The sequence below is a fragment of the Patagioenas fasciata genome, chromosome 35 (genome assembly GCF_037038585.1).
Source record: "Patagioenas fasciata isolate bPatFas1 chromosome 35, bPatFas1.hap1, whole genome shotgun sequence".
NCBI classification, from domain to species: domain Eukaryota; kingdom Metazoa; phylum Chordata; class Aves; order Columbiformes; family Columbidae; genus Patagioenas; species Patagioenas fasciata.
The window spans coordinates 3,021,301-3,049,285 of NC_092554.1; the positions used below are offsets into that span (position 1 = coordinate 3,021,301).

General features: G+C 53.6%; 1 protein-coding gene across 3 annotated transcripts; it reads right to left on the reverse strand.

Annotated features, from left to right (window-relative positions):
• Positions 1-85: 85 nt before the first annotated feature.
• On the reverse strand, positions 86-27,985 carry LOC136114297 (scavenger receptor cysteine-rich domain-containing protein DMBT1-like). Of its 3 annotated transcripts, XM_071801128.1 has the most exons (18): positions 27,001-27,985; positions 23,896-24,225; positions 21,836-22,165; positions 20,517-20,846; positions 19,217-19,540; positions 17,964-18,293; positions 15,987-16,316; positions 14,270-14,605; positions 12,794-13,129; positions 11,634-11,963; positions 8,465-8,791; positions 8,206-8,359; positions 8,030-8,133; positions 6,670-6,990; positions 4,226-4,555; positions 2,604-2,933; positions 546-650; positions 86-421 (listed from the first exon to the last, which is right to left on the reverse strand). In XM_071801128.1, the coding sequence occupies exons 1-18, from the start codon at positions 27,098-27,100 to the stop codon at positions 276-278; spliced, it is 4,893 nt and encodes a 1,630-aa protein (XP_071657229.1). In that variant the 5' UTR covers positions 27,101-27,985; the 3' UTR covers positions 86-275. The 3 variants fall into 3 exon arrangements, with proteins under 3 accessions (XP_071657229.1, XP_065715711.1, XP_065715710.1); XM_065859639.2 differs by having other exon boundaries at positions 8,030-8,359; positions 8,465-8,788; XM_065859638.2 differs by having other exon boundaries at positions 8,030-8,359.

The window sequence follows — 27,985 nt, forward strand, 5'->3', positions numbered from 1 at the left end:
GGTTGGTTGACCACGCTCTCCCTCCTACCCCAACACTCCCCAATTTCCACCATTTTAACCCCAAAACCAACAACGTTGGGGCAACTCCGGCCAATCCCAAACGCTTGAGATTTGGTTTCGGGGTTGCGCGACCATCGAGAAATCGAGGGGGATTGGGTTTAAATTTGGGGGTCGCGATTTAAGTCGCTACCGGATGGTTCTAAAACGTCCTGCTTGGGGAAAGCAGATGAAGGAGAGGTTGGGGACGTGAGGTTTTGGGGGTGGCGGTGCCGCCATCATGGAGCGGCGTCTTCTTCCTTCACCAGCTGCGTCATCTCGGTGTCACCGTCCTCGGTGGCTTCGCCTTTAATGGGGACGTAAATGGCGCCCGGTGGCTGGAACGGTGTCACCGAAGCGTTTGGGTCCCCCGAGCGCCAACGGACTGTGACATGGAGGAGACGCCATGTTGTCACCATGTTGTCGCCATCTTGTCGCCATCTTGTCACATCCCCCCTGGTTTTGGGGTGTCTGTGATTGGGGAAAGGGGGGTTTGGTGGGGTTGTCACCTCCGTCCACGCAGGTTCTGGTCAGGATGAGCCACAGCAAGACCCCGCTCAGCACCGTCAACAGGGCCAGCAACGCGATCAGCGCCGCGCATGATGGCGGAGAACCTGGTGGAGGGAGACAGCGGGCCTGGGGGGCCGTTTTTAGCCAAAAACATGAAAAACGGGCGAGAAAATGGAGAAATTTGGAGCCTTGAGGTGACCTCGGTGCCCCTGGTGTCGCCATTTTGAGCCCTGAGGTGATTTTGGCGCCATTTTGATCCCTGAGGTGATTCGGGCGCCATTTTGAGCCCTGAGGTGATTCTGGCGCCATTTTGACCCTGAGGTGATTTTGGCGCCATTTTGACCCTGAGGTGATTTTGGCGCCATTTTGAGCCCTGAGGTGATTCGGGCGCCATTTTGAGCCCTGAGGTGATTCTGGCGCCATTTTGACCCTGAGGTGATTCTGGCGCCATTTTGAGCCCTGAAGTGATTCTGGCGCCATTTTGACCCTGAGGTGATTCTGGCGCCATTTTGAGCCCTGAAGTGATTCTGGCGCCATTTTGAGCCTTGACGTGATTTTGGGGCCGTTTTGAGCCCTGAGGTGATTCTGGCGCCATTTTGAACCCCGAGGTGATTCAGGCGCCATTTTGCACCCTCACCCTTTCCTCACCCAGGAGATGCTCCACTCCCCCCATTGTCTTTGTTGCTCTGCTCTGGACTCTCTCAACAGTTCCCTGTCCTTCTGGAACCTTCTAACCCACCCCAGGTCCCATTGGCTTCCTGGGCACAAGGGCCCAGTGCTGGCTCAGCCCACAGCACCCGCTGTTCCCAGCTGGTCTCCCATCCAAGCACTGACCGGGGCCGACCCTGCTTAGCTTCCCAGATCAGGCGTTCTAAGGGTGCTATGGCTGTATATATCATATATATATATGTTCCCCAAGTATATCCTGGTAGTATCTAAACTAAACCCTTTATTCAAGGGCAGAGCAGAGGGGCAGGAGAACCTCTCTGACCCACTGACCACCCCTTCTAACCCACCCCAGGTCCCATTGGCCTTCCTGTGGTCTCCCATCCAAGCACTGACCGGGGCCGACCCTGCTTAGCTTCCCAGACCAGGTGTTCTCAGGGTGCTATGGGTGTATATTATACATATATATAGATGTTTTCTAAGTATATGCTGGCAATATCTAAACCATTTTCTCAAAGGAAGAGTAGAGGGGAATGGGAACCTCTTCCAACCTAATAATCACCTTTCTTCTAACCCACCCCAGGTCTTGTTGGCCTCCCCGTGGTCTCCCATCCAAGCACTGACCGGGGCCGACCCTGCTTAGCTTCCCAGATCAGGCGCTCTCAGGGTGCTATGGCTGTATGTTATACGTATATATGTATATATATATATATATATATGTTCCCCAAGTATACCCTGGTAGTATCTAAACTAAACCCTTTATTCAAGGGCAGAGCAGAGGGGCAGGAGAACCTCTCTGACCCACTGACCACCCCCTTCTAACCCACCCCAGGTACCACTGGCCTCCCCGTGGTCTCCCATCCACGCACTGACCGGGGCCGACCCTGCTTAGCTTCCCAGATCAGGCGTTCTCAGGGTGCTATGGCTGTATGTTATACGTATATGTATATATATATGTTCCCCAAGTATACCCTGGTAGTATCTAAAGTAAACCCTTTATTCAAGGGCAGAGCAGAGGGGCAGGAGAACCTCTCTGACCCACTGACCACCCCCTTCTAACCCACCCCAGGTCCCATTGGCCTTCCTGTGGTCTCCCATCCACGCACTGACCGGGGCCGACCCTGCTTAGCTTCCCAGATCAGGCGTTCTCAGGGTGCTATGGGTGTATATACATGGTCTCCCGTCCAAGTACTGACCGGGGCCGACCCTGCTTAGCTTCCCAGACCAGGGTACTACGGCTCTATATACATTATATCTATATACACATATATTCCCTAAGTATATCCTGATAGTATCTAAACTAACCCCTTTTCTCAAACGCAGCGTAGAGAGGAAGGAGAACCCCATGGGCTCCTTCTTCCCCCCATCACGCCGCATCCCCCATGGCTCACCCTTGGATTTGGCGCACACCACGGCGACCGGAGCCCCGAGCCGGCACGGCCCCGGCGCCGTCTCTCTCTGCTGACACTCCAGCAACACCGACTCGCTCCCCCGGCAACTCAGCCCCTCCAGTAAGTCCCGGTTGTTCCCAGCGCCAAACTGGGCTCCGGAGGGTATGGATTGGGCCGGTCCGCAGCCCAGTTGCCTGCACAGCACCTCGGCCTCCAGCAAGCTCCAGCCGCTGCTGCACACCCCGTGCCAGGTTGTGTTGTAGAGCAGCTCCACGCGCCCCGCGCAGGGACCGGGGCCGCCCGACACGCGCGCCGGCATCGGGTTGGGACCTGCGGGATGGAGCAGAGAGACCGGCGGCGTCATGGAGGCCGAATGGAGCCCTCAGAACCTCGTCTGGGTGTCTGTTACACGGGATTTTGAGTCTTGAGGTGATTCTGGCGCCATCTTGAGTCCTGAGGTGATATTGGGGCCACTATTTTGAGCCCTGAGGTGGTTCTGGGGTCACCATTTTGAGCCCTGAAGTGATATTGGGGTCACCATTTTGAGCCCTGAGGTGGTTCTGGTGCCATTTTGAGCCCTGAGGTGATATTGGGGCCGCCATTTTGAGCCCTGAGGTGGTTCTGGGGTCACCATTTTGAGCCCTGAGGTGATATTGGGGCCACCATTTTGAGCCCTGAGGTGGTTCTGGTGCCATTTTGAGCCCTGAGGTGATATTGGGGCCACCATTTTGAACCCTGAGGTGATTTTGGTGCCATTTTGAGCCCTGAGGTGGTTCTGGGGTCACCATTTTGAGCCCTGAGGTGATATTGGGGTCACCATTTTGAGCCTTGAGGTGATTCTGGTGCCATTTTGAGCCCTGAGGTGGTTCTGGTGCCACCATTTTGAGCTCTGAGGTGATATTGGGGTCACCATTTTGAGCCTTGAGGTGATTCTGGTGCCATTTTGAGCTCTGAGGTTATATTGGGGCCACCATTTTGACTCCTGAGGTGATTTTGGCGCCATTTTGACTCCTGAGGTGATATTGGGGCCAACATTTTGAGCCCTGAGGTGGTTCTGGTGCCATTTTGAGTCCTGAGGTGATATTGGTGCCGCCATTTTGAGCCCTGAGGTGATTCAGGTGCCATTTTGATCCCTGAGGCGATTCAGGCGCCATTTTGAACCCTGAGGTGATTCAGGCGCCATTTTGATCCCTGAGGTGATTCAGGCGCCATTTTGAGCCCTGAGGTGATTCAGGCGCCATTTTGATCCCTGAGGTGATTCAGGTGCCATTTTGATCCCTGAGGTGATTCAGGCGCCATTTTGAGCCCTGAGGTGATTCAGGCGCCATTTTGATCCCTGAGGTGATTCAGGTGCCATTTTGAACCCTGAGGTGATTCAGGCGCCATTTTGAGCCCTGAGGTGATTCAGGCGCCATTTTGATCCCTGAGGTGATTCAGGTGCCATTTTGATCCCTGAGGCGATTCAGGCGCCATTTTGATCCCTGAGGTGATTCTGGCGCCATTTTGATCCCTGAGGTGATTCAGGCGCCATTTTGAACCCTGAGCTGACACCCCCAACCCCCCCCCACCATTCACGGTTGGGCCTCCTTTCCCAAACCCTCCATCTCCATCGTTTCCCCCACCTGAGCACACGACTCCGGCGTCTTCCTCATGGTGACAGTTGTGTTGTCCCCAAGCGCCCAAGCGGCACCGGGACAACTCGCTCTCCATCCCAACGCACTCCACCTCGTCCAACCAAATGGGGTCGGAGCCTTGGCCGAAATGAGCCCGGCCCGGCGCCGCCACGGCCGCGCCGCAGCCCAGCTGCCTGCAAACCACCTTGGCGTCGTTCAGGTCCCAGCCGTCGTCGCACACCGTGCCCCAGCGCTCCTGGTGAAGCACCTCCAGCCTCCCGGCGCAGCGGTTGGGGCCGTCGGCCAAGCGGACGCGCGCCTCCACCGTCACGTTGGCGTCTGCGGGGAGAGGCCGGTTGGAAGATGGAGTCCAGTTGGAGTCCAGTTGGAGTCCAGTTGGAGTCCAGTTGGACTCAAGTTGGATTCCAATTGGAAGCTGGAGTCCAGTTGGAGTCCAGTTGGACGTTGGAGTCCAGTTGGAGTCCAGTTGGAGTCCAGTTGGAGTCCAGTTGGATTCCAGTTGGAAGTTGGAGTCCAGTTGGAGTCCAGTTGGAAGTTGGAGTCCAGTTGGATTCCAGTTGGAAGTTGGATTCCAGTTGGATTCCAGTTGGACGTTGGAGTCCAGTTGGAGTCCAGTTGGACTCAAGTTGGAGTCCAGTTGGAAGCTGGAGTCCAGTTGGAGTCCAGTTGGAGTCCAGTTGGAGTCCAGTTGGAAGATGGATTCCAGTTGGATTCCAGTTGGATTCCAGTTGGATTCCAGTTGGATTCCAGTTGGATTCCAGTTGGATTCCAGTTGGAAGTTGGAGTCCAGTTGGACTCAAGTTGGGTTCCAGTTGGAAGATGGAGTCCAGTTGGATTCCAGATGGACTCAAGTTGGAGTCCAGTTGGAAGTTGGAGTCCAGTTGGAGTCCAGTTGGACTCCAGATGGATTCCAGTTGGACTCAAGTTGGAGTCCAGTTGGAAGCTGGAGTCCAGTTGGATTCCAGTTGGAAGCTGGAGTCCAGCTGGAGTCCAGCTGGAGGTTGGAGTCCAGTTGGATTCCAGATGGACTAAAGTTGGATTCCAGTTGGAAGTTGGAGTCCAGTTGGATTCCAGTTGGAAGTTGGAGTCCACTTGGATTCCAGATGGACTCAAGTTGGAGTCCAGTTGGAAGTTGGATCCCAGTTGGAGTCCACATGGATTCCAATTGGATTCCATTGGAGTCCAGTTGGACTCCACTTGAATTCCATTGGATTCCAGTTGGATTCCATTGGAGTCCAGTTGGAGTCCAGTTGGAGTCCAATGGATTCCAGTTGGAGTCCAGTTGGAGTCCACTGGACTCCAGTTGAACTCCAGTTGGTTTCCAGTTGGATTCCAGTTGCAGTCCAGTTGGATTCCACTTGAATTCCATTGGATTCCAGTTGGATTCCAGTTCAAGTCCAGTTGGACTCAAGTTGGATTCCATTTGATTCCAGTTGGTTTCCAGTTGGGCTCAAGTTCGATTCCATTGGATTCCAGTTTGAGTCCAGTTGGACTCCAGTCAGTAGTTGGATTCCAGTTGGATTCCAGTTGGACTCAAGTTGGATTCCAGTTGGAGTCTTTCCTCACATGGAAGAAGCTCCACTCCTTCCATCATCTTTGTGTTTCTGCTCTGGACTCTCTCAACAGTTCCCTGTCCTTCTGGAACCTTCTGATCCCCCCCAGGTCCCATTGGCTTCCTGGGCACAAGGGCCCAGTGCTGGCTCAGCCCACAGCACCCGCTGTTCCCAGCTGGTCTCCCATCCAAGCACTGACCGGGGCCGACCCTGCTTAGCTTCCCAGACCAGGCGTTCTCAGGGTGCTATGGCTGTATATGTCATATATATATATGTTTCTCAAGTATACCCTGGTAGTATCTGAACTAAACCCTTATTTCCAGGGCAGAGCAGAGGGGCAGGAGAACCTCTCTGACCCACTGACCACCCCCTTCTAACCCACCCCAGGTCCCATTGGCCTTCCTGTGGTCTCCCATCCAAGCACTGACCGGGGCCGACCCTGCTTAGCTTCCCAGAGCAGATGGGATGGGGCATTCTCAGGGTGCTATGGCTCTATATATTATCTATATATATGTTCCCAAGTATATCCTGATAGTATCTGAACTAAACCCTTATTTCCAGGGCAGAGTAGAGGGGCAGGAGAACCTCTCTGCCCCACTGACCACCCCCTGTAACCCACCCCAGGTCCCATCGGCCTTCTTGATGATGGAGTGGAGCATCTCCCATGTGAGGAAAGGAATAAAGAGCTGGCGCTCTTGAGCTGGGGAAGAGGAGCCTGAGGGGGCACTAATTAACCGTAATCATTATGGAAAGGGTGAGTGTCAGGAGGATGGAGCCAAGTGTGTGAGGTGTAACCCAATCCCTGTGTTCCCGCTCCGGAATAGATGATTTCTCGAGGTCAATCCACCCCCTGACATTATGGGGTGCGATGGGTCCTACCTGAGCACACCACCCCGGCATCCTCCCCGTGGTTGCAGTTGTTCTGTCCCCATGGCTGCGCCTGGCACTGCGCGATGTCGTCCTCGCTCCCGGTGCACGCCACGTTGTCCAACCAGATCCTCCCCGTCCCCGAGCCGAAAAGAGCCCGTCCCGGCGCCCCCGCGGCCGCGCCGCAGCCCAGCTGCCGGCAAACCACGGCGGCATCGCTCAGGTCCCAGTGGTCGTCGCACACCGTCCCCCACTCGCTGTCGTGGAGAACCTCGAGACGCCCGGCGCAGCGGTTGGGGCCGCCGGACAAACGGACGTCGGTGCGGGTCTGGTCTGGGGGGAGAGGAGAGGGAGAGGTGGCGTTGGGGACAATGTGGGCAAGGGGGTCTGGGAGATGTGGCGTTGGGGACAACGTGTCCATGGGGGTGGGAGATGTGACATTGGGGACAACGTGTCCAAGGGGCTCTGTCTGTGGGAGATGTGACGTTGGGGACAACGTGTGCAAGGGACTGGGAGATGTGGCATTGGGGACAATGTGTGCAAGGGGCTGGGAGATGTGACATTGGGGACACCGTGTCCATGGGTCTGGGAGATGTGACATTGAGGACAACGTGTCCAAGGGGCTCTGGTCTGTGGGAGATGTGACATTGAGGACAATGCGTCCATGGGACTGGGAGATGTGACATTGGGGACAACGTGTCCAAGGGGCTCTGGTCTGTGGGAGATGTGACATTGGGGACAATGCGTCCAAGGGGGTGGGAGATGTGACATTGGGGACAACCTGTCCAAGGGGGTGGGAGATGTGGCATTGGGGACAATGCGTCCAAGGGACTGGGAGATGTGACAGTGGGGACAACGTGTCCAAGGGGCTCTCTCTGTGGGAGATGTGACATTGGGGACAACCTGTCCAAGGGGCTGGGAGATGTGACATTGGGGACAATGTGTCCATGGGTCTGGGAGATGTGACACTGGGGACAATGTGTCCAAGGGGCTGGGAGATGTGGCGTTGGGGACAACGTGTCCAAGGGGCTCTGGTCTGTGGGAGATGTGACATTGGGGGCAATGAGTCCAAGGGGCTCTGTCTGTGGGAGATGTGACATTGGGGACAATGTGTCCGTGGGTCTGGGAGATGTGACATTGGGGACAACGTGTCCAAGGGGCTCTGGTCTGTGGGAGATGTGACATTGGGGACAATGAGTCCAAGGGACTGGGAGATGTGACATTGGGGACAACGTGTCCATGGGTCTGGGAGATGTGACATTGGGGACAACGTGTCCATGGGACTGCAGGAGATGTGACACCGAGGACATCGGGGACAACAGGGACAGCATCTCCAAGCTGCGCCTTTGCTTCCGGAAGGAACGACCATCACCTGCGCAAACGGCTCCGGCGTCCTCCTCATGGCTGCACCCATTGACCCCCCAGGGCCGGCTCCGGCACTCCACGATGGCGCTCTCCCCTCCGGCGCACGCCACCCTGTCCAACCAGATGGGATCGCGTCCCCTCCCGAACGCCGCCCCCGCCGGCGCCGCCACGGCCGCGCCGCACCCCAGCTCCCGGCAAACCACGGCGGCGTCCTTGAGGTCCCATCCGTCGTCGCACACCGTCCCCCAGCGCCGCTCGTGCAGCACCTCCACCCTCCCGGCGCAACGGTGCGGCCCATCCGCCAAACGGACGCTCGAGGCGTTGGTGGCGCCGGCGGCTGGAAGAACCGCGCGTCGGGGCGGGGAGACGCGGCGAAGGGACCTCCCCGCCCTTTGGTTTGAGCTTCGGCGTCACCGTGTTCACCGCGGGCGCCCCGACGTACCTGAGCACACCACGCCGGCGTCCTCGCCGTGGTTGCAGTTACTCTGTCCCCATGGCCGAGCGCGGCATTGAGCCAGGTTGTCCTCGCTCCCGGCGCACGCCACGTCGTCCAACCAGATCCTCCCCGTCCCCGGGCCGAAACGAGCCCGTCCCGGCGCCGCCGCGGCCGTGCCGCAGCCCAGCTGCCGGCAAACCACGGCGGCGTCGGTCAGGTCCCAGCCGTCGTCGCACACCGTCCCCCACGTCCCGTCGTGGAGCACCTCGAGCCGCCCGGCGCAGCGGTGAGGCCCGGCCGCCAGCCGGAGGGAGGCGGAGCTGGTGTTGCCTGCTTTTGGGGTGAGGAAAAGGTGGGGAGAGGTGGCTGGAGGTCACCCCAACATCTCTGGATCATCCCAACATCCCTGGATCATCCCAGCATCCGTGGACCACCCCAACATCCATGGACACTCCAACATCCTTGGATCATCCCAACATCCCTGGATCACCCCAACGTCCCTGGATCATCCCAATGTCCCTGGATCATCCCAGCATCCATGGACCACCCCAACATCTCTGGATCACCCCAAAGTCCCTGGATCACCCCAAAGTCCCTGGATCACCCCAAAATCCATGGGCACCCCAACATCTCTGGATCACCCCAACATCTCTGGATCATCCCAACATCCTTAGACCACCCCAACATCCCTGGATCATCGCAGCATCCATGGACCACCCCAACATCCATGGACACTCCAACATCCCTGGATCATCCCAACATCCCTGGATCATCCCAACATCTCTGGATCATCCCAATGTCCCTGGATCATCCCAGCATCCATGGATCACCCCAACATCCCTGGACCACCCCAAAATCCATGGACACTCCAACACCCATGGACACCCCAACATCTCTGATCATCCCAACATCCCTGGACCACCCCAACATCTCTGGATCATCCCAATGTCCCTGGATCACCCCAAAATCCATGGGCACCCCAACATCTCTGGATCACCCCAACATCCCTGGATCATCCCAGCATCCCTGGATCACCCCAACATCCCTGGACCACCCCAAAATCCATGGACACTCCAACATCCCTGGATCATCCCAATGTCCCTGGATCATCCCAGCATCCATGGATCACCCCAACATCCTTGGACCACCCCAAAATCCATGGACACTCCAACACCCATGGACACCCCAACATCTCTGATCATCCCAACATCCCTGGATCATCCCAGCATCCATGGACCACCCCAATATCCCTGGATCACCCCAACATCTCTGGATCACCCCAACGTCCATGGATCACCCCAACGTCCATGGACCACCCCAACATCCATGGACACCCCAACATCCATGAACAACCCAACATCCATGGACAACCCAACATCTCTGGATCACCCCAGCATCCATGGATCACCCCAACATCCCTGGACCACCCCAAAATCCATGGACACTCCAAAATCCATGGACACCCCAACATCCCTGGATCACCCCAACATCCCTGGATCATCCCAGCATCCCTGGACCACCCCAACATCCATGGACACTCCAACATCCTTGGACCACCCCAACATCCCTGGATCATCCCAACATCTCTGGATCATCCCAATGTCCCTGGATCATCCCAGCATCCATGGATCACCCCAACATCCATGGATCATCCGAATATCCCGGGACCATCCCAAAATCCCTGGACACCCCAACATCTCTGGATCATCCCAACATCCCTGGATCATCCCAGCATCCCTGGACCACCCCAACATCCATGGATCATCCCAACATCCCTGGATCATCCCAAAATCTGTGGACACCCCAAACTCCATGGGCACCCCAACATCCCTGGACCGCCCCAAAATCCATGGACACCTCAGCATCTCTGGATCACCTCAAAATCCCTGTATCACCCCAAAATCCATGGACCACCCAAAATCCATGGACACCCTGACATCCCTGGATCACCCCAGCATCTCTGGATCACCCCGAAATCCATGGACACCCCAACATCCCTGGATCACCCCGAAATCCATGGACCACCCCAGCATCCCTGGATCACCCCAGCATCCCTGGATCACCTCGAAATCCATGGACACCCCAACATCCTTGGAAGAACAAGAAGAGGAAGAAGGAGAAGAAGAAGAAGAAAGAAGAAGGAGAAGAGAAAGAAGAAAAAGGAGAAGAGAAAGAAGAAGAAGGAGAAGAAGAAGAGGAAGAAAAAGAACAAGAAGAAGAGGAAGAAGGAGTAGAACAACAAGAACAAGAAGAGGAAGAAGAACAAGAAGAAGAGGAAGAAGGAGTAGAACAACAAGAACAAGAAGAGGAAGAAGAACAAGAAGAAGAGGAAGAAGGAGTAGAACAACAAGAACAAGAAGAGGAAGAAGAACAAGAAGAAGAGGAAGAAGAAGGAGAACAAGAAGAACAAGAAGAGGAAGAAGAACAAGAAGAAGAGGAAGAAGAAGGAGAACAAGAAGAGGAAGAAGAAGGAGAACAAGAAGAGGAAGAAGAAGGAGAACAAGAAGAGGAAGAAGAAGAACAAGAAGAAGAGGAAGAAGAAAAACAAGAAGAAGAGGAAGAAGAAGAACAAGAAGAAGAGGAAGAAGGAGTAGAACAACAAGAACAAGAAGAGGAAGAACAACAAGAAGAAGAGGAAGAAGAAGTAGAAGAAGAAGAAGAGGAAGAAGAAGAAGAGCAAGAAGAGGAAGAAGAAGAGGAAGAAGAAGAAGAACAAGAAGAGGAAGAAGAACAAGAAGAAGAGGAAGAAGAAGTAGAAGAAGAAGAAGAGGAAGAAGAAGAAGAGCAAGAAGAGGAAGAAGAAGAGGAAGAAGAAGAAGAACAAGAAGAGGAAGAAGAACAAGAAGAAGAGGAAGAAGAAGTAGAAGAAGAAGAAGAGGAAGAAGAATTAGAAGAAGAAGAGGAAGAAGAATTAGAAGAAGAAGAAGAAGAAGAGGAAGAAGAAGAAGAAGTAGAAGAACAAGAAGAAGAAGAGGAAGAAGAACAATAAGAAGAGGAAGAAGGAGAAGAAGGAGGAGAAGAACAACAAGAACAAGAGGAAGAAGGAGCAGACATGCGGATGAGATTTTTGGGACGTGGTTTAGCGCCAGCATTAACAGTTGGACTTGATGATCTTGAGGGTCTTTTCCAACTAAACCACACTAGGGTTCCACCTCCGGCCGCCCCCCTCGCTCACCCGCGCACACCACTCCGGCGTCCTCGCCGTGGTGACAATTGTGGACGCCCAACGTCTTGGCTCGGCATTCCGAGAAGTCGCTTTCCGTCCCGGTGCAGCTCACGTCATCCAACCAGATGGGACCGGCCCCCCATCCGAAGCGAGCGGAACCCGGCGCCGCCACGGCCGCGCCGCAGCCCAACTGCCGGCAAACCACGGCGGCGTCGCTCAGGTCCCAGCTGTCGTCGCACACCGTGCCCCACTCGTTGTTATAAAACACCTCCACCCTCCCGGCGCATTCGCTCAAACCGCCCACCAGGCGAAGACGGGGGACGCTGGCGATGCCGGAGCCTTAAAAATACCCCAAAATCGGAAAGAACGGGTTAATTTGGGTTGGAATGGACCTTCCGTGCTCGTCCAATGAGCAGGGACGTCTTCACCCAGCTCAGGGTGCTCAGAGCCCCGTCCAATGGGACGTTGGGTGTTTCCATGGGTGCTTCATCCACCACCTCTTGGGCAACCTGGGCTGGGCTCTCAGCACCCTCAGCATCACAAATGGAGGTTGGAAATGGGGAATTTGGGGTCATTTCTGCCCAAAAAGGGCTGGAATGGGGTGCACAGGGTGGTGGTGGAGTTGCCATCACTGGAGGGTTGAATTGATGAGGTTCTTGGGGACATTTAGTGACACAGTTGGGTTGGGGTTGGACTCAATGACCTTGAGGGTCTCTCCCAATTAAAATGATTCTATAATTCAATGATTATGGGACAAATTGGGTTGAAGGGACATTGAAGGGTCTCCATCCATTGAGGGTTGAACAGACGAGGTTCTTGGGGACATTTTAGTGACACAGTTGGGTTGTGGTTGGACTCCATGACCTTGAGGGTCTTCTCCAACCAAACTGATTCCGTGATTTAACGCTTATGGGAGAAATTGGGTTGAAGGGACATTGAAGGCTCATTGAGCCCAACCCCAACGAGCAGGGACATCTTCACCCAGCTCAGGGTGCTCAGAGCCCCATCCAATGGGACGTTGGGTGCTTCATCCACCACCTCTTGGGCAACCTGGGCCGGGCTCTCACCACCCTCAGCATCACGAATTTCTCCATATCCAGCCTAAATCTCCCCTCTTTGAGTTTCAAACCATCGCGGTTCGTCTTACAAGCGACCGCGGGTGTTGTTACCTGAACACAAGACTCCGGCGTCTTCCACGTGGTTACACGCGTGGTGTCCCCACGGTTTGACCGGGCACTCGGCCAGGGTGGCTTCTGTCCCGACGCAACTCACCCCGTCCAACCAAATGGGGCCGGATCCTTGTCCGAAGTGGGATAAACCCGGCGCCGACACGGGCGTCCCGCAGCCCAACTGCCGGCAAACCACGGCCGCGTCCTTCAGGTCCCAGGTGTCGTCGCAGATGGTTCCCCACTGTTGGTTGTGGAAGACCTCGACCCTCCCGGCGCAGCGGTGGGGACCGTTGACCAACCGCAGGGTTTCCGAGCTCCCCGGGTCCAGATCTGCAACTGGGATCATCGAATGGTGGAATTGGTTGGGTTGGGAGGGACCGTCAAGGTGAGAGGGAAGGGGAGGGGAGGGGAGGGGAGGGGAGGGGAAGGGAAGGGAAGGGAAGGGAAGGGAAGGGAAGGGAAGGGAAGGGAAGGGAAGGGAAGGGAAGGGAAGGGAAGGGAAGGGAAGGGAAGGGAAGGGAAGGGAAGGGAAGGGAAGGGAAGGGAAGGGAAGGGAAGGGAAGGGAAGGGAAGGGAAGGGAAGGGAAGGGAGGGGAGGGGAAGGGACGGGAGGGGAAGGGAAGGGACGGGAGGGGAAGGGACGAGAGGGGAAGGGACGAGAAGAGAAGAGGAGAGAAGAGGAGAGAAGAGGAGAGAAGAGGAGAGAAGAGGAGAGAAGAGGAGAGAAGGAACAACAAGAAGAACAAGAAGAGGAAAAATAAGTAGATGAAGAACAAGAAGAGGAAGAAGGAGAAGAGGAAGAAGGAGGAGGAGAGGAAGAAGAACAAGAGGAAGAAAGAGAAGGAGAAGGAGAAGAAGGAGGAGAAGAACAACAACAACAAGAAGAGGAAGAAGAGGAAGGAGAAGAAGAAGAGGAAGAAGGAGAAGAAGAGGAAGAAGGAGAAGAAGAGGAAGAAGGACAAGAAGAAGAGGAAGAAGGAGAAGACAAGAAGAAGAGGACGAAGAAGATGAAAAGAAGAAGAGGAAGAAGGAGGAGAACAAGAACAAGAAGAGGAAGAAGAATAACAAGAAGAGGAAGAAGGAGAAGAACAACAAGAAGAACAAGAAGAGGAGGAAGAAGAACAAGAAGAAGAGGAAGAAGGAGAAGAACAACAAGAAGAACAAGAAGAGGAGGAAGAAGAACAAGAAGAAGAGGAAGAAGGAGAAAAGAGAGGAGAAGGAGAGAGAAGAACAAGAAGAGGAAGAACAAGAAGAACAGGAACAAGAACAACCCCGGTACGCCAGGGCTCTTTGTGTGCAACGAAAAGCCCACGTCCCCCAGGCCTGGGATTGCTGGGAATCCCCACCTCGGCTTTTCCGAGCCCTTTGCCCATGGGAATCCAACCAATCAGAAAACACCTTGTGCTCCCTGAACCGCAGGAACAAGCGCTGGTTGAACCAGGAGGAGCCACCCCACCGGACACCCCAACCACTGACCCGCATCCACGGAGCACGAGACGCCCGCGTGTCCCTCGGCCGCGCAGCTCCGGGCGCCCCACACCTTGACCTTGCACTCGAAGATGGCGCCTTCCGTCCCCACGCACTCCACGTTGTCCACCCACGTGGGGCCGTCCCCGGGGCCGAAGAGCGCGGGTCCCGCCGAACGCGCCGGCCCGCAGCCCAGCTGCCGACACGCCACGTGCGCTTCGGCCAGGTCCCAGCCCTCGCCGCAGATCCCGCCCCAGCGCCCGGCGTGGAGCACCTCGAGCCGCCCGGAGCACGAGTCGCTGCCGTTCATCAGGCGGAGCCTCCCCAGGTCGGCCATGCCAGATCCTGGAAGGGCGGACACGGAATGGCAGTGACAGGGGTTGGGTTGGGGGTGGAGTCCAGTTGGATCCCAGTTGGAGTCCAGTTGGATCCCAGTTGGAGTCCAGTTGGATTCCATTGGAGTCCAGTTGGAATTTGGAGTCCAGTTGGAATTTGGAGTCCAGTTGGATTCCGTTGGAGTCCAGTTGGACTCCAGTTGGATCCCATTGGATTCCAGTTGGATTCCAGTTGGATTCCATTGGACTCAAGCTGGATTCCATTGAATTCCAGTTGGATTCCAGTTGGATTCCAGTTGGATTCCAGATGGAGTCCAGTTGGACTCCAGTTGGAGTCCAGTTGGACTCAAATTGGATTCCAGTTGGATTCCGTTGGAGTCCAGTTGGACTCAAGTTGGATCCCATTGGATTCCAGTTGGATTCCAGATGGATTCCAGTTGGATTCCAGATGGAGTCCAGATGGATTCCAGTTGGATTCCAGATGGAGTCCAGTTGGACTCCAGTTGGATTCCATTGGACTCAAATTGGAATCCAGTTGGATTCCGTTGGAGTCCAGTTGGACTCAAGTTGGATCCCATTGGATTCCAGTTGGATTCCATTGGACTCAAGCTGGATTCCAGATGGATTCCAGTTGGATTCCAGATGGAGTCCAGTTGGACTCCAGTTGGAGTCCAGTTGGACTCAAATTGGAATCCAATTGGATTCAGTTGGAGTCCAGTTGGACTCAAATTGGAATCCAATTGGATTCCGTTGGAGTCCAGTTGGACTCAAGTTGGATCCCATTGGATTCCAGTTGGATTCCATTGGACTCAAGCTGGATTCCATTGAATTCCAGTTGGATTCCAGATGGAGTCCAGTTGGACTCCAGTTGGACTCCAGTTGGACTCAAATTGGATTCCAGTTGGATTCCATTGGAGTCCAGTTGGACTCAAGTTGGATCCCATTGGATTCCAGTTGAAGTCCAGTTGGACTCAAGTTGGATTCCATTGGATTCCAGTTGAAGACCAGTTGGATCCCAGTTGGATTCCAGTTGGAGTCCAGTTGGACTCAAGTTAGATTCCATTGGATTCCAGTTGGAGTCCAGTTGGATTCCATTGGACTTAAGTTGGATTCCATTGGATTCCAGCTGGATTCCAGTTGTCGTCCAGTTGGATTCCATTGAATTCCAGTTGAGTCCAGTTGGATTCCAGTTGTAGTCCAGTTGGATTCCATTGGAGTCCAGTTGGAGTCCGGTTAGATTCCAGTTGGACTCAAGCTGGATTCCAGTTGGACTTAAGTTGGATTCCAGTTGGATTCCAGTTGGAGTCCAGTTGGATTCCAGTTGGATTCCATTGGATTCCAGTTGGACTCCAGTTGGACTCCAGTTGAATTCCAGTGGCAGAACCACTCACCCGAGCAAACCACTCCGGCGTCTTCCCCGTGTTCGCACCCGTGGACTCCCCATCCTTTGCTTCGGCATTCGGAGAGCCCGACTTCATTCCCCGAGCACCTCACGTCGTCCATCCAGATGGGTCCCGTTCCTGGCCCGAAGCGCGCGCGGCGCGGGGCCGAGATGACGGCGCCGCAGCCCAGCTGGCGGCACACGGCGCGGGCGTCGGCGAAGTCCCAGCCGTCGTCGCACACCGTCCCCCATTTGCCGTCGTGGAACACCTCCACGCGCCCGGCGCAGCGACCGGGGCCGTCCGCCAACCGCACCGGGGCCAAGGTGGAAGCGACCGAGGCTGTGGGTGGGTAGGGGGTGGTCAGAGCGTCCCAGCGCGGCGTGGGGTGGAGGGGGTGGGGGTGGGAGGGGTTCTGCGTGGTTGTGTCGTCTATGGGAGCGAAGAGTCTTCTCCCCAAGTCGTGAATCGGTGAGTTATTGAGTCAGCGAATCATTGAATCGTTGAGTCATTGAACCATCAGATCATTGAATCAAGTCATAGAATCATTGAATCATCAACTCATTGAATCATTGAATCATCAACTCATTGAATCATCGAATCATCAACTCATTGAATCATCGAATCATCAATCATTGAATCATCAAATCAAATAATTGAATCCCTGAATCATCAAATTATCGAATCATCGAAACACCAACTCATTGAATCATCAAATCATTGAATCGTCGAATTATCAAATCATTGAAGCACCGAATCATCGAATTATCAAATCATCAAAACATCAAATCATTGAATCATCAAATTATCAAATCATTGAATCATCAAATCGTCGAATTATCAAATCATCGCATCATTAAATCATCGAGTCATTGAATCATCGAATCATCGAATCATTGAATCATCGAGTCATCAAATCATGGAATCACCGAATCATCAAATTATTGAATCATCGAATCATCAAATCATCGAATCACTGAGTTATCAAATCATGGAACCATAGAATCATCGAATCATCAAACCATAGAATCATCACGTCATTGAACCATAGAATCATTGAATCATCAAATAATTGAATCAAGTCATCGAATTATTGAATCATTGAATCATCGAATCATTGAGTTATTGAATCATCAAATTATTGAAACATCAAATTAACAAGTCATCGACTCATTGAATCATCAAATAATCCAATCATTGAATCATCGAATCATCAAGTCATCGAATCATCGAATCCTCAAATAAACCAATCGTTGAATCATCGAATCATCAAGTCATCGAATCATTGAATCATCAAATAATCCAATCGTTGAATCATCGAATCATCAAGTCATCGAATCATTGAATCATCAAATAATCCAATCATTGAATCATCGAATCATCAAATAATCCAATCATTGAATCATCGAATCATCAAATAATCCAATCATCGAATCATCAAGTCATCGAATCATTGAATCATCAAATAATCCAATCATTGAATCATCAAGTCATCGAATCATTGAATCATCAAATAATCCAATCATTGAATCATCAAGTCATCGAATCATTGAATCATCAAATAATCCAATCATCGAATCATCAAGTCATCGAATCATTGAATCATCGAATCATCAAATCATCGAATCATCAAATCATCGAATCATCAAATCATCGAATCATCGAAACATCGAATCATCAAATCATCGAAACATCGAATCATCGAAACATCGAATCATCGAAACATCGAATCATCGAAACATCGAATCATCGAAACATCGAATCATCGAATCATCGAAACATCGAATCATCAAATCATCGAAACATCGAATCATCGAAACATCGAATCATCAAATCATCGAAACATCGAATCATCAAATCATTGAACCATCAAATCATCGAAACATCGAATCATCAAATCATTGAACCATCAAATCATCGAAACATCGAATCATCAAATCATTGAACCATCAAGTCATCGAATCATCGAACCCCCAAACCATCACCCACCCGAGCAGACCACGGTGGCGCGTTTCCCGTGGACGCATCCCCTCTCCCCCCACGGGCTCGCCGGACATTCCGCGAGGTCCATCTCCGTCCCCTGGCAATTCACGTTGGCCGACCAGACACGGGAGGGTCCGATGCCGAAATCCTTCCCGTCGGACCCCGGTAGCGCCGTCCCGCAGCCCAGTTGCCGGCAAACGACCTCGGCGTCCCTCTCGTCCCAACCGTGGGCGCAGATGCTTCCCCACTCGTCCTGGTGAAGAACCTCGACTCTGCCGGCGCAGCGGTGAGAGCCGTTTGCCAACCGGAGGTGAGACGGCTCGGGGAGGATCGAGTCTGCAAATCATAGAATCGGGGAATTATTTGGGTTGGGAGAGACGCTCAAGATCATCAAGTCCAACCACAACCCAACTGTGTCACTAAAAAGTCCCCAAAAACCTCATCAATTCAACCCTCCAGCGATGGCGACTCCACCACCGCCCTGGGCAACCCGTTCCAGCCCTTTTTGGGCAGAAACGACCCCAAATTCCCCATTTCCAACCTCCATTTGTGATGCTGAGGGTGCTGAGAGCCCGGCCCAGGTTGGCCAAGAGGTGGTGGATGAAGCACCCATGGAAACACCCAACGTCCCGTTGGACGGGGCTCTGAGCACCCTGAGCTGGGTGAAGATGTCCCTGCTCGTTGGGGTCGGGCTCAATGAGCCTTCAATGTCCCTTCAACCCAATTTGTCCCATAATCATTGAATTAGAGAATCATTTGGGGTGGAAAAGACCCTCAAGGTCATCGAGTCCAACCACAACCCAACTGTGTCACTAAATGTCCCCAAGAACCTCATCTGTTCAACCCTCAATGGTTGGTGACCCTTCAATGTCCCTTCAACCCAATTTGTCCCATAATCGTTGAATTATAGAATCCTTTGGGTTGAAAAAGACCTTGAGGATCATCGAGTCCAACCCCAACCCAACTGCATCACCAAAACGTCCCCAAGAACCTCATCAATTCAACCCTTCATTGATGGCGACTCCACCACCACCCTGTGCACCCTTTTCCACCACCCAACACCCCTTTTGGGAAGAGATCACCCCAAATTCCCCATTTAATCTCCATTTATTGGAGCCGTAGAGTTCCAGAAGGGCTATAAAACCTTCACAATCACATCCCAATAATCACTTAGGGGTTGGAAGAGCGGTTGCCCCATGGGACCCCCACCTCCCCATGGCGAACATCCCCAATCCCACCTCCCCAACCCACGTTCTCACCGGAACAAACCACCCCGGCGTCCTCCCCGTGGTAACAATTATTGCTGCCCCACGGGCGGGCCCGGCACGCGGACAACGCCGTCTCCGTCCCGGTGCAATTGGTGTCGTCCATCCAGATGACGCCGATGCCGCGGCCGAATTGAGCCCCACCGGGCGCCGCCAGCGCTCGGCCGCAATCCAGCTGCCGGCACACGACCTCGGCGTCCGCCAGGTCCCAACCGTCGTCGCACACCGTCCCCCAGCGCCCGTCGTGGAAGATCTCGACCCTCCCGGCGCAGCGGTTGCCGGAATCCGTCAACCGGACGTGTTCGCCGTCCAAATTACCTACAAGAGGGAGGAGAAGTGAGAAGGGTGAGGAGAACTTCTCCGGTGGCTTCTCAGGTTGTGGAGGGTTGCGCCAAGTGTAGACGAGGTTCTTGGGGACATTTAGTGACACGGTTGGGTTGTGGTTGGACTCGATGACCTTGAGGGTCTTTTCCAATTAAAATGATTCTATAATTGAATGATTATGGGGCAAATTGGGTTGAAGGGACATTGAAGGGTCTCCATCCATTGATGGTTAAGCAGACGAGGTTCTTGGGGACATTTAGTGACACAGTTGGGTTGTGGTTGGACTCAATGATCTTCAAGGTCTTTTCCAACCAAAATGATTCTATAATTCAATGATTATGGGACAAATTGGGTTGAAGGGACATTGAAGGCTCATTGAGCCCAACCCCAACGAGCAGGGACATCTTCACCCAGCTCAGGGTGCTCAGAGCCCCGTCCAACGGGACGTTGGGTGTTTCCATGGGTGCTTCATCCACCACCTCTTGGGCAACCTGGGCCGGGCTCTCAGCACCCTCAGCATCACAAATGGAGGTTGGAAATGGGGAATTTGGGGTCGTTTCTGCCCAAAACGGCTGGAACGGGCTGCCCAGGGTGGTGGTGGAGTCGCCATCACTGGAGGGTTGAATTGATGAGGTTCTTGGGGACATTTAGTGACACAGTTGGGTTGGGGTTGGACTCGATGACCTTGAGGGTCTCTCCCAATTAAAATGATTCTATAATTCAATGATTATGGGACACATTGGGTTGAAAGGACATTGAAGAGTCACCATCCATTGAGGGTTGAACAGACAAGGTTCTCATGGCCATTATAGAGTTGGGTTGTGGTTGGACTCAATGACCTTGATGGTCTTCTCCAACCAAAGTGATTCTATGATTTAACGATTATGGGACAAATTGGGTTGAAGGGACATTGAAGGCTCATTGATCCCAACCCCAACGAGCAGCAACATCTCCACCTATCACAGCTCACCCGAGCACACCACGCCGACCTCCCTCCCGCGGCGACACGCGTGGTCTCCCCGCGGCTCCACCTTGCACGCCGACAGCGCCGCCTCGGTTCCGGCACAGCTGACACCGTTTGGCCACATCTCGCCGCTTCCCGGCCCGAATCGCCGCCCCGCGCGCGCCGAGGCCACCGTTCCGCAGCCCAGCTGCCGGCAAACCACCCGCGCCTCGGCGAGGCCCCAGCCCTCGTCGCAAAGGGAGGACCAGGAGCCGTCGTGCGCCACCTCCACGCGGCCGGCGCAGCGCGTGGAGCCGTTGGCCAAGCGCAGGTCCAGGGACGTGGACATGCCCGAAGCTGCAGGGGAGAAGAAGCACAAAGGTGAGACGCGGCCGCTTGTGATGGTTACATGGAGAGAGGTTCTGCCCCTCTGCCCTTGATATAAAGGTTTAGTTCAGATACTATCAGGATATACTTGGGGAACATATATATATATACATATATATATATAATGACTGATCTAATCTGATCTGGGAAGCTAAGCAGGGTCGGCCCCGGTCAGTACTTGGATGGGAAACCATGTATATACACCCATAGCACCCTGAGAACACCTGATCTGGGAAGCTAAGCAGGGTTGGCCCCGGTCAGTGCTTGGATGGGAGACCACAGGAAGGCCAATGGGACCTGGGGTGGGTTAGAAGGGGGTGGTCAGTGGGTCAGAGAGGTTCTCCTGCCCCTCTGCTCTGCCCTGGAAATAAGGGTTTAGTTCAGATACTATCAGGATATACTTGGGGAACACATATATATATATATATGTATATGTATAATGACTGATCTAATCTGATCTGGGAAGCTAAGCAGGGTCGGCCCCGGTCAGTGCTTGGATGGGAGACCACAGGAAAGCCAATGGGACCTGGGGTGGGTTAGAAGGGGGTGGTCAGTGGGTCAGAGAGGTTCTCCTGCCCCTCTGCTCTGCCCCTGAATAAAGGGTTTAGTTCAGATACTGTCAGGATATACTTGGGGAGCATATATATATGTATATATGTAATATATACAGCCATAGCACCCTGAGAACGCCTGATCTGGGAAGCTAAGCAGGGTCGGCCCCGGTCAGTGCTTGGATGGGAGACCACAGATATACACCCATAGCACCCTGAGAACGCCTGATCTGGGAAGCTAAGCAGGGTCGGCCCCGGTCAGTGCTTGGATGGGAGACCAGCTGGGCCAGCATTTTGGTGTTTGAGGTGATCTTGGTGCCCCCAGTGCTACCATTTTGATCCCTGAGGTGATCCTGGCGCCATTTTGAACCCGACGCTCCCCCCTCTTCCCACCCCTCGCCAACTCACCCGAACAAATCACCCCGGCGTCCTCCCCGTGGTAGCAGTTGTTGCTCCCCCACGCGTTTGCCCGGCAATCGAACAACGTCTCCTCATTTCCGGTGCAGTTCACCTCATCCAACCAAATGGGGTCGTGTCCCCTCCCGAAACGAGCCCCTCCGGTGGCCGCCATGGCCGTCCCGCAGCCCAACTGCCGGCAAACGACGGCGGCGTCCGCCATGTCCCAGCCGTCGTCGCACACCGTCCCCCACATGTGGTTGTGGAGAACCTCGACCCTCCCGGCGCAGCGGTTGGGGCCGTTGAGCAGCTGGAGGGTCCCCAGGGCGGTGATGTTGGAGTCTGGGTGGGCGTGACCCCAAAATATGGGGGGGACGGTAGGGGAAGGGACACACGGGGGGTGAGAAGAAGAAAGAGCTGTTAGAAAGCTCCGGGTGTTATGGAGCGAGTCTGGGTCTAATGTTGCAGGGCTAGGCCTGAAGTAGCAAGACTGGGTCTAATGTAGCAAGTCTGGACCTAAAGTAGCAAGTCTAGGCCTAGTGTGGGAAGAATACGCCTAGTGTAGCAAGATTAGGCCTCATGTAGCAAGACTAGGACTCGTATAACAAGACTAGGCCTAGTGTAGCACGACTAGGCCTAGTGTAGCACGACTAGGCCTAGTGTAGCAAGACTAGGCCTCATGTAGCAAGACTGGGACACATGTAGCAAGATTAGGCCTCATGAAGCAAGACTAGGCCTCATATGACAAGACTAGGCCTAGTGTAGCAAGACTAGGCCTCATGTAGCAAGACTGGGACACATGTAGCAAGATTAGGCCTCATGAAGCAAGACTAGGCCTCATATGACAAGACTAGGCCTAGTATAGCAAGACTAGGCCTCATGTAGCAAGACTAGGACTCGTATAACAAGACTAGGCCTAGTGTAGCACGACTAGGCCTAGTGTAGCACGACTAGGCCTCATGTAGCAAGACTGGGACACATGTAGCAAGATTAGGCCTCATGAAGCAAGACTAGGCCTCATATAACAAGACTAGGCCTAGTGTAGCAAGACTAGGACTCATATAACAAGACTAGGTCTAGTGTAGCAAGACTAGGCCTCATGTAGCAAGACCAGGCATAATATAGCAAGATTAGGCCTAATGTAGCAAGACCAGGCATAATGTAGCAGGACTAGGCCTCATGTAGCAAGACTGGGGCTAATATAGCAAGACTAGGCCTAATGTAACAAGACTGAGCCTAATGTGGCAAGAATAGGCCTAATGTAGCAAGACTGGGCCTGATGTAGCAAGACTAGGCCTAATGTAGCAAGACTGGGCCTGATGTAGCAAGACTAGGCCTAGTGTAGGAAGAATAGGCCTCATGTAGCAAGACTAGGGCTAAATTAGTAAGACTAGGCCTAGTGTAGCAAGACTAGGGCTAAATTAGTAAGACTAGGCCTAGTGTAGCAAGACTAGGCCTCATGTAGCAAGATCAGGCCTAATACAGCAAGATCAGGCCTAATACAGCAAGACCAGGCCTAATAAAGCAAGACCAGGCCTAATATAGCAAGACCAGGCCTAATACAGCATGACCAGGCCTAATACAGCAAGACCAGGCCTAATACAGCAAGACCAGGCCTAATACAGCAAGACCAGGCCTAATACAGCATGACCAGGCCTAATACAGCAAGACCAGGCCTAATACAGCAAGACCAGGCCTAATATAGCAAGACCAGCCTTAATATAGCAAGACCAGGCCTAATATAGCAAGACCAGGCCTAATACAGCAAGACCAGGCCTAATGCAGCAAGACCAGGCCTAATACAGCAAGACCAGGCCTAATATAGCAAGACCAGCCTTAATACAGCAAGACCAGGCCTAATACAGCAAGACCAGGCCTATACCGTCCCTGGAGAGGTTTAAAAGGCACTTAGACGAGGTTTAGCGCCAGAGTTTAGCGCTGGAGTCAAATTCTGGTCAAACCCCATACCCCGAGCACCTCTTCCAACCCAACCAACTCCACCATCCTCCGCTTAACCCTTTTAAAACCGCGCCTAAGAGCCATTTCCCCACCTTCCCGCCCCCCTCGCCTACCCGAGCACTCGACGCTGGCGTCCTCCACGTGGTGACAATTGTGCTCCCCCCACGGCCGCGCGGGACATTCCCACAGGTCCCTTTCGTCCCCGGTGCAGTTAAGCTCGTCTAACCAGATGGGTCCCGTCCCCGGTCCGTAGCGCGTTCCCGGCGCCACCGACAGCAGCGTCCCGCAGCCCAGGCGCCGGCAAACCACGCGGCCCTCGGCGGGGCCCCAACCGTCGTCGCACACCGTCCCCCACGTCCCGTTGCGCAGCAGCTCCACGCGCCCGGCGCAGCGCCCAGGGCCGTCGGACAAGCGCAGGTCGGCCGGGATGGAGGACGAGGCGCCTGCGGGGGGCGAGAAACGGGAGATCGGTGAGGGGGAGGGGCGCAAGAGGTGTAGGCGGAGTCGCGGGATTAGGATTAATCCTGGTTTTGATAGAATTCTGGATTGGATAGAATTCTAGGCTTAGGCCTAGTCTTGCTACGTTAGGCCTACTCTTGCTATGAGGCCTAGTATTGCTACATTAGGCCTGGTCTCGCTACATGAGGCCTAGTCGTGCTACTTTAGGCCTAGTCGTGCTACTTTAGGCCTTGTCTTGCTACTTTAGGCCTAGTCTTGCTATGTTAGGCCTACTCTTGCTATGAGGCCTAGTATTGCTACATGAGGCCTGGTCTCGCTACATGAGGCCTGGTCTCGCTACATGAGGCCTAGTCTTGCTACTTTAGGCTCAGTCTTGCTGCACTAGGCCTTGTCTTGCTACATGAGGCCTAGTCTTGCTACTTTAGGCCCAGTCTTGCTACATGAGGCCTAGTCTTGCTACGTTAGGCCTACTCTTGCTATGAGGCCTAGTCTTGCTACATGAGGCCTGGTCTCGCTACATGAGGCCTAGTCGTGCTACTTTAGGCCTAGTCTTGCTACTTTAGGCCTAGTTTTCCTACATTAGGCCTAGTCTTGCTACATGAGGCCTAGTCTTGCTACTTTATGCTTAGTCTTGCTTCATTAGGCCCAGTCCTGCTACATGAGGCCTGGTCTCACTACATGAGGCCTGGTTTTGCTACTTTAGGTCTAGTCTTGCTACTTTAGGCCCAGTCTTGCTACGTGAGGCCTAGTCGTGATACTTTAGGCCTAGTCTTGCTACTTTAGGCCTAGTTTTCCTACATTAGGCCTAGTCTTGCTACATGAGGCCTAGTCTTGCTACTTTATGCTTAGTCTTGCTTCATTAGGCCCAGTCCTGCTACATGAGGCCTGGTCTCACTACATGAGGCCTGGTTTTGCTACTTTAGGTCTAGTCTTGCTACTTTAGGCCCAGTCTTGCTACGTGAGGCCTAGTCGTGATACTTTAGGCCTAGTCTTGCTACTTTAGGCCTAGTTTTCCTACATTAGGCCTAGTCTTGCTACATGAGGCCTAGTCTTGCTACTTTATGCTTAGTCTTGCTTCATTAGGCCCAGTCCTGCTACATGAGGCCTGGTCTCACTACATGAGGCCTGGTTTTGCTACTTTAGGTCTAGTCTTGCTACTTTAGGCCCAGTCTTGCTACATGAGGCCTAGTCTTGCTATGTTAGGCCTATTCTTGCTACTTTCGACCTACTCTTGCTACACTAGACCTAGTCTTGCTACATGAGGCCTAGTCTTGCTACTTTAGGCCTAGTCTTGCTACTTTAGGCCTAGTCTTGCTACTTTAGGCCTAGTCTTGCTCGATGTGGCCCAGTCTTGTTACATTATGCCTGGTCTTGCTCCATGTGGCCTAGTCTGGCCCCATTAGGTCCAGTCTTGCTACATGAGGCCTAGTCTTGCTACTTTAGGCCTAGTCTTTCTACTTTAGGCCTAGTCTTGCTACATGAGGCCTGGTCTCGCTACATGAGGCCTACTCTTGCTACGTTAGGCCTAGTCTCGCTACTTTCAACCTACTCTTGCTACACCAGACCTAGCCTTGCTACATGAGGCCTTGTCTTGCTACATTAGCCCTAGCCTTGCTACTTTAGGCCCAGCCTTGCTACGTTTTGCCTAATCCTGCTACATTAGGTCGTTGCCCTAATGGGACGGAACCCTGAGCTGTTTGGCACCGGCCCCCGAAGCGAAGCGGCTGTTGAACCATCCCTGTCTGGTTCCCCACAGCAAGATGGCGGCTGCGGGTGAGGGATCGGTGGGGTGCCCAAGGACCATTGGGATCGTTTTGGGTGGGAGAGACGCTTGAGGTCATGGAGTCCAAGCACAACCCAACCCCATGGCCTTGAGGACCTCGTCTGTTCAACCCTCAATGGATGGCGACTCCACCACCACCCTGTGCACCCCATTCCAGCCGTTTTGGGCAGAAACGACCCCAAATTCCCCATTTCCAACCTCCATTTGTGACGCTGAGGGTGCTGAGAGCCCGGCCCAGGTTGCCCAAGAGGTGGTGGATGAAGCACCCATGGAAACACCCAACGTCCCGTTGGACGGGGCTCTGAGCACCCTGAGCTGGGTGAAGATGTCCCTGCTCGTTGGGGTCGGGCTCAATGAGCCTTCAATGTCCCTTCAACCCAATTTGCCCCATAATCGTTGAATTAGAGAATCATTTGGGTTGGAAAAGACCTTGAGGATCATGGAGTCCAACCCCAACCCAACTGTGTCACTAAATGTCCCCAAGAACCTCGTGTGTTCAACCCTCAATGGTTGGAGACCCTTCAATGTCCCTTCAATCCAATTTGTCCCATAATCATTGAATTATAGAACCATTTTAGTTGGGAAAGACCTTGAAGATCATCGAGTCCAACCCCAACCCAACTCTATAATGTCCATGAGAACCTCGTCTGTTCAACCCTCAATGGTTGGAGACCCTTCAATGTCCCTTCAACCCAATTTGTCCCATAATCATTGAATTATAGAACCATTTTAGTTGGGAAAGACCTTGAAGATCATTGAGTCCAACCCCAACCCAACTGTGTCACAAAACGTCCCCAAGAACCTCATCAACTCAACCCTCCAGTGATGGCGACTCCACCACCCCCCTGTGCACCCCATTCCAACACCCAACACCCCTTTTTGTGACTAAATCACCCCAAATTTCCCACCTCAACCCCACCCCGGTGCAACCGTTGGCCTCGTTTCACCCCACCATTCAGGAGAAGAACCCACTCACCCCAAAAACACACCACGAGTAGAAGGATCCCCACGCTCACGGCCCCGACGCGCGTGGGTCGACTTCTGGACGACTGACGGACACCCCCGGACGTCCCCATGTCCCTGTGGGACCCACGGACCGATTGGCCGCGTCCCGCTGTGTTTTCTGTGCCGAACCCTCCTCTTCCTCCACCCCCAGGGGGTGTCACCTCCTCTAAAGCTCCACCACATTGTGACCCTCTCGGTGTTGCACAACGGTTGTTCCCGGAAAACACCGAGCAAACAACACCCCCGCGACGCTCGGGTCGTTGCCCCCGTGTGCCGGTACGAGCCGATCGATTCGGATGAGCTCAATCAACCCTTCGATGCATAGAGCGGAGCAATTAGCGCTGCGTTGGCTTCGTTATCTCCCGGCGCTCCACGGGCGACCGAGGATGCGGCGCGGTGTGAATTTTGGGTGGTGCGGGGACACGATTGGACTCGATTTGCGTGGAGGGGGTTGGTCTGTTCTCCCAAGCAACAAAATGAGGGGAAACGAGGCCTCGGGAGAGGTTGAGGTTGGAAATTTGGGGTGATTTCTTCACAAAAAGGCCGATTATTGGGTGTTGCAACACCCCGGGGTGGTGGTGGTGTCACCATCCTTGTAGGGTTAAACAATGAGGTTGTCAAGGGGTATTTTAGTGACACAGTTGGGTTGTGGTTGGACTCAATGATCTTAAAGGTCTTTTCCAACCAAAATTATTCGATGGTTCAATGTAGAACTTGGGCTGAACACAAAAAGGTATAAAAAGGGAGCGTAAGAAGCAAAGATACAAGAAATAAGGTGGAAATTGGGCTGGAAATGAGTCAAAACTCCTAAAAAGCCGAGTGACGGGGAAAGGCGACTGTTGAGAGCAGCGAGCCCGAGGACTTTGTTCCTCCTCTTTGCAAACAAACCAACCGGGAGCAAAGAGATTGCAGCAAACACCACAAAGAGTCGTGGCCCATGGGGGAGTCGTGGCCCG